An 8,660-nucleotide genomic window follows, 5' to 3' on the forward strand; every position below is an offset into this window, starting at 1 on the left:
ACACAAGACATAGACAAAAAATCTTTACCGCACGTGGCAGTTTCAAATAGAGCATCATGCACAAGGTGCTGGGGGTAAAAAGCTGTGCAAACTCGGACAAACTCCCTGTGCTTGGGGATTCGGGACAGCAAGTAAGATGCCAGTCGGCCGGGCATTGCCCAGCGCGGCAGAGAAGGAAGTACTGCCTGTTTGAGAGGCCTCATAGAGGTGAATTTGAGTTAAACCTGAAGGAGGTAAGGACGGGAGCCGTGGGACCTTGGGGAATGGGCTCCTGGGAAGATGGCAGCCGGCCAGGAGGTGGCAGAGGAGGGGCCGCTTCCGTCCCTTGGTTAGGGTAGAGCTGCCGGGATGGACACAGGTCTGGGAGCTGGTCCTTCTGTCCCTAGGCCAGACAAGGGAGGGCAAGACGCGTGACCCTAGTTTATAAGGTGGATTGAGTAACAGTGTTCTTTTGTTTGTTTATTTGTGGTTTGTTTGTTTCTTTGGTACCGGGGATCGAACTCGGATCCCTGTGCTTGCAAGGCAGGCGGTGGAAACATTCAGCTAAATCCCCGGCCCTATAAGGTGGATTGAGAAGCGTGTGTTAGACAGCATGCACAGCTGGGGAAGGGTGGACGGCGTCTGGTCTCCAGGCACCTGGACAGTGACACCTCCGCCTACACTTGTTTAGCCTCAGCTGCCCGATCTGTGAAATGGGGACACCAGGGTCCCTGCCCGCTTGGCGATGCCTTTCCCTGTCAGGGTAGGGGGGACATAGGGCCTGTGTCCAGCTGGGCTGCCTCTTGCTCTGAGCCCCCCACATCTGTGCATGCAGCTCCCCCAGGGCGGCACGATACTGCCTGGAACTGGTTTCGTGACTCCTCGGGGGTGGGATGGTGTGGAACACAGAGGCCCTAGGCAGGCACTCAAACTGCGCAATGCACAAGAATCCCATGGCTGCCAAATGCAGATTCCTGGGCCTCATCCTCCACGCCTGTGAGGTGGAACGGTACCAGGCCCCAGGAATCTCCCTGAAACAAGTGCCGCCCTCCCACAGAATCGGACTCTGCTCCCATTTGTAGGAAAAGCTGTGTGTCCCTTGAGAAAGAGGTGGATCTTTCTGGGACCCAGGCTGTGGGGATCTCCCGTTCCGCCCAGCAGGTGGAGCCTGTCATGGGACTCGGGCGTCAGGTGGGGCAGGGCGCCGCTTCTGGAGATGAGTGACCGAGGACCACCTTCCAGGCTGTGATGGGCAGGAGTTGGGCGGCACTGGCCTCCTCCTGCCTTCCCCGCCAGCTCACACACTTCCCGCTCCAGCTGGGGCTCGTAACCAGGGCGTCTGGCCCTGTCCCTTCCCAGCTGTGCGGCCCAGGCTCGGTCAGGTTGGCCTCTTGGTCCTCAGTTTCCACATCTGGGAAAGAGGACTCACTCTTACTATGCAGCTCGGTGGGGCAGGGTGCACACAGCACTGCAGGAGGGCACGAGGTGACAGCCACTGTCTCCCCAGGTCCGGCGGGAGGCGGATGGCCAAGGTGGTGAGAGACTTCCTGGAGGCCCAGCAGGTGCAGGCGCCCGTGGAGCTCTACTCAGACTGGTTGTCCGTGGGCCACGTGGACGAGTTCCTGAGTTTTGTGCCCACCTCTGACCCGAAGGTGTGTCCCGTCCCCCCGCCCCCCACCACGGTGGCCTCAACCTGAGCTGCTTCTGTCCCTGCCTGGCCTGATGGTGCCCCTAGATCTGGCTCCACCCCATGTGCAGGGGCTGAGACTGGGGTGGGGGTGCCTGGAGGAGGCGAGTGTGTACTCAGACCCAACTTCCTCTGCCAAGAGCCAGCAACATTGGTAATAATGGGCAAATTTACTGAGCACCTACTACATGCTTCGTGCACTCGGTCCTCCACCAAGCCCAGGAAGTGGTGCTGTTATTATTGGCCCCCACTTACAGGTAAGGACACTGAGGCTCAAAGGGCTGTTAACTTACCCAAGCTCACACTTGCAGGTGGCAGGGTAGGATTCAAACCCAGATGTGAGCGCTGGTCTCTGCTAACTCCTGGGCTCTACTGCCTCGCAGAGGGCACTGGGGAGGGCATGGCCCTCAGGGAGCAAGTAGGCTGCTGCTTCCAGGTCAGCAAGGAGCTCTGACGGGCAGGCACAGGGTGCCGCTGGAGCGTGTGCCAAGCTCTGCCTGTGCCCGGGAAGGGGACTGCAGCACTGCGGCTTGAAAGCAGAAATAGGGGCTCTCCAGCGGGCAGCGTGGGAAGGGCCCCGGCGGGCTGGGCATCGCCCACAGTGTTGTGGCCGGTGGTGGCACTGAGGGCAGAAGGGAGCCCCACACGTATGTAGTCAGGCTCCTGAACTCTGACGCTGGCCTGGCCTGCGCTGCCCTCCCTCCGTGCAGGGCTTCCGGATGCTCCTGGCCAGCCCCAGCGCCTGCCTTAGGCTGTTTCAGGAAAAGAAAGAGGAGGGCTACGGGGAGGTGGCCCAGTTTGCTGGTGAGTGGCGTGGGCCAGCTCCCTAGGGGAGATCCTGCCCTTTCATCTCCGGCCCAACCACTGGGGATGCCCTTCAAGGCTCCACCCAGGCTGCTCTGGAGACTGAACGATGCCCTTGGGTGCTTGGGGATGTGGGATGAAAATGCTTTGGCCTTTCCTGGGTCAGGGGTGGGAAACTGAGAGCCCCAGGTCCTTGGATGGGGAAAGCAGTTCCCATCCACACCTGAGGAGAGGATGTGGCCTTTCCCATGGCTCCCAGGTTCACATCCTGGTCTTAGCATCGGCTGGCTGTGACCTCAACCACAGGGAGTTCTGAACCTCTCCAGCCTCAGTTTCCTTTTCTCATGAGTGGAGGGATAATTAACTGCTCCCAGAACTGTTTTAAAGATCAATGATCAAATAACTAGGCTTCCCAGAGCACTGTGGGTGTTCAGAAATGGTAGCCACGCTGTAATTATTGGGCCCCAAGTCCCAAAGTCCCTTCCCAGGGTCCCTGACCTGCCACTGGGCTGTACCTGCAGCCTCTGGCTTCCACCGTGCTGGTTTCTGACCTTGGCATGGGCAAGAGGAACATCCTGCCCTGGGCTTTGTCACCTCAGGGTGAGGTGGCCCCGGGGAAGGATTCCCGGGCCCTGCACCCTCTTTCTCTTACAGGGTTAAGACACAAGGCAAGGAGGAGCATCAACGAGATGCTGGCAGACAGACACCTGAGGAACGACAGCCTCCAGGTCCAGGTGAGGGACGTGCAGCCTGGCACTGCCCAGGGGTGGGCACCGGCCTGGGTCTGTGCTTGTCCTGGAGCTGTGGGGAGGCCGAGGCACCAGGGACTCCACGACTGAGGCAAAGGCAGCCATGCACCGGGAGCCCCGGCCCTGCCGGGTGGTGCGGGAGATGCACCGTTCCCAGGGCCACAGGTCTGGCTTCCCCTCCGGAAGTGTGGCGAGTGAGGGACGGGAAAAGGAGGAAGGGGTCTGGTGGGGAGCAGTGCAGAAAGTGGGGGCCCAGGGACTCCGGCAGGGCTGGGGCTCCCCCCGTCGCGATGCCTGCTGTGTGCCTGGCACAGGGTGTGGTGCCACAGTAGCCCCGGCCCCTCCTGGTGGCCGACACCTCCCCTGAGGGCCGAGACGGGCAGTGGCACAAGCCACGCTGCGGCTGGAACTGGGCCAGTGTGGCAAAGTGATAGGGACTTGGAACTGGAGACTGCCCAGGCCCGGCCCCAGCCCTGCCCCTTCCTAGCACTGTGCTGTGTGCCTCACTTCCGCGGCTAAGCAAGCTTTCGTTTCCCCACCTTGGGATCACAGTGGCCCCTGTCTCAGAGCCGAACGAGGCCCTGAGGAGCCAACAGGCACTCAGGGCCACTGAGGTCCGGCTGACCCGGGGCTGCCACCCGCTTCCTCCGCAGAAATGCATCGACTGGAACCGGGAGGTGCTGAAGCGGGAGCTGGGCCTGGTGGAGGGTGACATCATCGACGTCCCGCAGCTCTTCTCCCTGAAGGGCGTCTACGCCGAGGCCTTCTTCCCTGACATGGTGAGTGAGAGCCCGGCTCAAATCCCGCGGGGTGGGCGGTAGGGGCAGTTCTGTCCGTGTCCCCAGTGGGGTCCAACTTCCTGCCCTGGGGCACCTTTGACTGCGCAGTGAGGGACCTGGCAGGCAAGGCCCGGTGCTCGGCACACCCTGCGGGGCACGGCGCAGTCCCCGCCACACCGGCTTTGCTTAAGCCACGCTCCACGTGGAAAAACGGCAGCGTGGTTTGGTGGGAAGTGATTTGGGCTCCTGAGTTGGGCAGGCGGGGCTGGAGGAGGCCCTGATGGGCAGATGAGCAGAGGCGACCTCACCCGGGTGGCACCCAGGAGGGGCCGGAACAACGCTATGGGTGCAGCCCGGCCTGGGTGCCCACTGCTCTGAGGAAGGGGTTGGGCCATCCCTGTGCTGCCAGACGCGGAGCGCCATCTCTGGGTCTTGCCGTGCAGTCCAGGCTGGCCTTGAACTCATGGCCAAACTCCTGCCTCAGCCTCCCAGAGTGCTGGGATTACAAGTATGAGCCACCACACCCCACTTAAGGTGGTTTAGTTTTGATTTAATTTTAATTTTGATTTTGATTTAAGGAGCCGCATGGCTAGTGGCTGCTGTTCAGGGCAGCAGAGCTCTAAGGGATCATTGGTCCCTTGCTCTGCTGAGGGTGGGGAGGCCGAGGCTGAGCCCACGACCTTCGCCCTCCCTGGGCTGTGGCTGTGGCGACTCCTCCCTGGCAGACACGGCCTTTGAGTGGTTCCTGGCTGCTGTCCAGGCTCCCCTGTGGGTCCCGTCTGTCCTCACCAGAAAGGTGTTCGGGGCACGCTCAGTAACCCTGTGTGTCAGGCGGGGAGACCAAGGTTCAGAGGACAGTGGGCGTCTTGGTCGAGGTGGGCCCCTCACCAGGAGAGGCACCCAGGACGTGTCCCCCTCGGACACCTCGGGCAGCCCCTTTGCACCTCATGCCGTCACTCTGGGGCTGAGAGTCCCCGAGAAGTTGTCACAATACCTGTCCAGAGGACTGTCCTTCCCCAGGATGAGGGCCCAAGCCACCAAGGAGAGCAGAGGCCCCACCACCAAAAAACTCAGCATCTTCCAGTCCTGTCCCCCTACTCCTCAGCCCCACAGGGGGCCCAGTTCCAGCAAAGGGCCAACAGGATGGACTTTGGCATGAGTCAGATCCAAGTTTAAAGTTTCGTCTCACCGCTCTCTGGCTGTGTGGTCCTGATCGTGTTAATTAACAGTCTGAGCCATAACCGCAGAGGGAGGCCGTGAGCTTTAGTAATGATGCAGCTGACACACAGAAGATGCTCAAAAATGGTAACGTGATCAGGGCTGCCAAAGACAGTTGAGTAGGTTGGGCACTGCAGAAGCACCCCTGCCCTGTTCACCCCACGGTTGCTCTGGATTGTTTGTTTGTCTTTGGTTTTTTGAGACAGGGTCTCACCATGTAGTTGAGACTGAACTGGAACTCACTGTGTAGCCCAGGCTGGTCTTGAACTCACAGCGACCCTCCTGCTTCAGCCTCCCGAGTGCTGGGATTACAGCACCACCATGCCCGGCTCCACGGTCGCTCTGTATATTTGTTGTACAAGTTTCAGGCAGCTGGCAATAAAACAATTGACAGTTTTCTGATAGATGGAAGAAAGGGTGACTTTGGTACAATTTGGGGGGGGACCGGGGATCGAACTCGGGACCTTGCACTTGTGAGGCAGGCACTGAGCCAAATCCCTGGCCCCGACTGGTACCCATATCAATCCTGCCTTCTGACCACGCATCTGTTCCTCCTCTGCTGTCACAGCCCTCGTTCTTGAGTGGTCGTGCGTCCCGGAGGCCCGGGGGTCCTGGTGAAGATGTCAGGCCCCGTGGATGGGTGGCCAGAGCCAGCCCAGCCTCCCTCTTGCCTTCTGTCTTCTGCAGGTGAACATGGTGGTGCTGGGCAAGCACCTGGGCATCCCCAAGCCCTTCGGGCCGGTCATCAACGGCCGCTGCTGCCTGGAGGAGAGGGTGCGCTCGCTGCTGGAGCCGCTGGGCCTCCACTGCACCTTCATCGACGACTTCACCCCCTACCACCTGCTGCAGGGCGAGATTCACTGCGGCACCAACGTGCGCCGGAAGCCCTTCGACTTCAAGTGGTGGCACGCGGTGCCCTGAGCCCTCGCCCACCTGCCGTCCCCTCTGCCCTCCTGCTGGGCTACCCTACCCGGCAAGGACGAGACACACACCGGCCTCCCTCCTCTGGGGGGCCCTTGGCACTCCCACCTCAGTGCCTGCAAGCATGCGGGCCACGGTGGGCACTGGGTTTCAGGGGTGAACGCCGCCCTGCCTGGCCCAAGGGTGACTGACCCCGTCTTCCCCTCACCTTCCTCAGCCATGGCCCCAGAGGTCCGAGGCCTGTAGCCTTTGCATGAACAAGCTGGCTTCAAACGGCTCCCTTCTATCTGGACACCTTATCGGGGCTCAGGAAGAGTGGGGTTGGGTCTGCACCAGGAGTGGGAGCTGATCCCTTAGCGTCTGCTGTGAGGACGCCAGTTCCCGGCAGCCTATGGCTCTCATCAGACCAGGAAGAGAGATCTGGGCACCCTCTTTCCAAAGGGGACCCAGGCGATGACCCCCAGTGCCCTTCAGCTGTAGGAAGCAAACAGGGACAGGAAACCCCGGTGTCTGAGGACTTGTTTTTTAAAAAGGAGGCAACGAAACCCCTTTAATATCTGCCTCAGACCTCAAAGGGTGCTTGTTACCTGTCTGGAAGCCTTTAATTAGGAGAGCTGGCTGCTTCCGGCCTCAAAGTGCTGAGCAGTGGAGAGGGACTTAGGGCGACTGAGTAGGGAGCCTGGGGAGGAGGCCAGAGCGGCAGAGGAAGCTGGGCAGGGACCTCCAGGCCTGCAGGCTTCTGTGCCCTGGGACCTCCAGGGCTTTGGCATTTGGACCCCTCACCTGCAGGCAGCTGGCTGTTCCGGATGTAGGGGTGTGGCCCAGATGTTAGAAGAGGGTGGGGGACCATTAGGTTATCTCTGAAGGTGGGGCTTAATTCCCTTTAATAGTCTGTCATTATCCTCTTCTGCAGGCAGGGGAGGAGAAGGCTGGTCTGCTGCCCCTCGGCAGCCTGGGGCCCCACACGCACAAGCACACACACACATTCGCACAAGTGTGTGCCACTTTGCTGTGAGCAGCTCCCCATGGCAGACCAGGTCCCTGCTACAGGAGGACACACAGCTGCTCACCAGGTTAATAGCCCCATGAGGCCACAGGGCCTTTGTGGCTGCAGCGCTGGGCAGGAGGGAGACAGCCAACCTCCTCCCTCCTGGCTGGGGGCTGTGGCCGCTGTTAGTCCCGAACCTCTGCCTGTCTGCATTTGTGGGGACCCTGAAGAGTCCTCAGACCGAACCGGTTGTTGTCACTCTTTTGGGCCCGGAATAAAGGCTTTTGTGGAACTGCCTTGGATAACATGGGTGGGAACCTGGATCCTACCCTGCCTGAAGGTTCCCAGGCCCCTTTGCAAACACTTGCTCTGACCTGGCACCTTCCTGTCAGGATCAGGACCCCGCTGAGGCTGAGCTGTGCAGAAGGAGCTGAGGATGTGGGTCGGGATCAGAGCCTCCTGAGTAAAGGGTCCTGGGTGGGAGAGGAGCTGATGTGCAGAGAGATCGGGAGTTGTGAGGCTCTGGAGTTACTGCCGGGGCCACTGGGCTCCTGGTGTCCTGCTAAGAGTGTTCTGGTGACCAGGCACCTCCTTTCTGATCAATAAAAACATCGGCATTCATTTCCTTTGCTTGCGTGCTGGGCTGCGGGAGGAGGGCACACGGGTTAGGGCTCTGCCCACCCCACCACCAGCTTAGCCTGGCTTGGGGGGCCAACCCCTGCCGGGCCCATCCAGCCAGGAGCGCCTGAGTGCCCGTGCAGGGTGAGTGGTGGGCTGCTGAGTCAGCCGAGCCCTGGCTCCACACATGCCCAGTGCCCTGGGGTCAACTGTCCAGCCGAGATGGGTATCGGGAAGGAATGCGTCCTACCTCTTCCACTCTCGCCTCCCCTGGGCTATCGTGGGGTGCAGAAGGGAGGTGGGGAGAGCCGGGTCCTGTTGGCTATGACTCCTCAGGGCTGCAGCAGGGCCCAGGTCACCACAGTTCCATGCGGCCCTGCTGTGGAACCTTCGAGGGACCGGATTTCAGGGACCTCAAAACATCACCCCTCTCTGCTTCTCCACTGTTGCTCAGATGACGCCCTTTGATGCCCAACCACCACTGGCTTCATTTTAGTTTTTGCTACGGACTAAGAGGCCAGAAGTTGCTGCCCGCCAGTCACTGGCACCTTAGTGTGGACAAACCATGGACCTGTTTCTAAAGGCTGCTATTAATGTGGGGAGTGAAGGCCGAGATCTACTTCCAGGGAGAGACTGGGTCTGAGCAGGAGGCCAGTCTGTGTCCAGCACAGTGGCCCAGGGAAAACCTTCACATTCTGCACCTGGTCCCCAGTATGCTCCAAGCCAGGCAAGGGAGATGCAGGCATCCTCCTGAGCTCTACCTCTTGCCTCGAGCTGAGCCAGCCACCAGGCCATTTTACTGGTGAAAAAAAAAAGTGAAGTTGTTTCTAGACCCAGAGGTCCCACAGCTTTCTGCAAAAAGAACATTTCTCCCAGAAATTAGGGTAGAGCAGCCCTGTCCCGGCAGGAGCCCCTCC

The 8,660-nt window shown here is 60.3% G+C and overlaps 1 protein-coding gene across 1 annotated transcript in view; it reads left to right on the forward strand.

Annotated features, from left to right (window-relative positions):
- The window catches only part of Padi1 (peptidyl arginine deiminase 1), a 27,588-nt gene extending 19,828 nt beyond the window's left edge, over nt 1-7,760 (forward strand). The window contains exons 12-16 of the mRNA XM_010614193.1: nt 1,487-1,631; nt 2,377-2,470; nt 3,125-3,204; nt 3,873-3,998; nt 5,904-7,760. Of these exons, the coding sequence (XP_010612495.1) occupies nt 1,487-1,631; nt 2,377-2,470; nt 3,125-3,204; nt 3,873-3,998; nt 5,904-6,137 (679 nt within the window). The 3' untranslated portion in view covers nt 6,138-7,760. The remainder of the gene's footprint in view (nt 1-1,486; nt 1,632-2,376; nt 2,471-3,124; nt 3,205-3,872; nt 3,999-5,903) is intronic.
- Nucleotides 7,761-8,660: the final 900 nt, after the last annotated feature.

The sequence above is a fragment of the Fukomys damarensis genome, unplaced genomic scaffold, assembly GCF_012274545.1.
Source record: "Fukomys damarensis isolate Sample0158 unplaced genomic scaffold, DMR_v1.0_HiC HiC_scaffold_23, whole genome shotgun sequence".
In the NCBI taxonomy this organism is placed as follows: domain Eukaryota; kingdom Metazoa; phylum Chordata; class Mammalia; order Rodentia; family Bathyergidae; genus Fukomys; species Fukomys damarensis.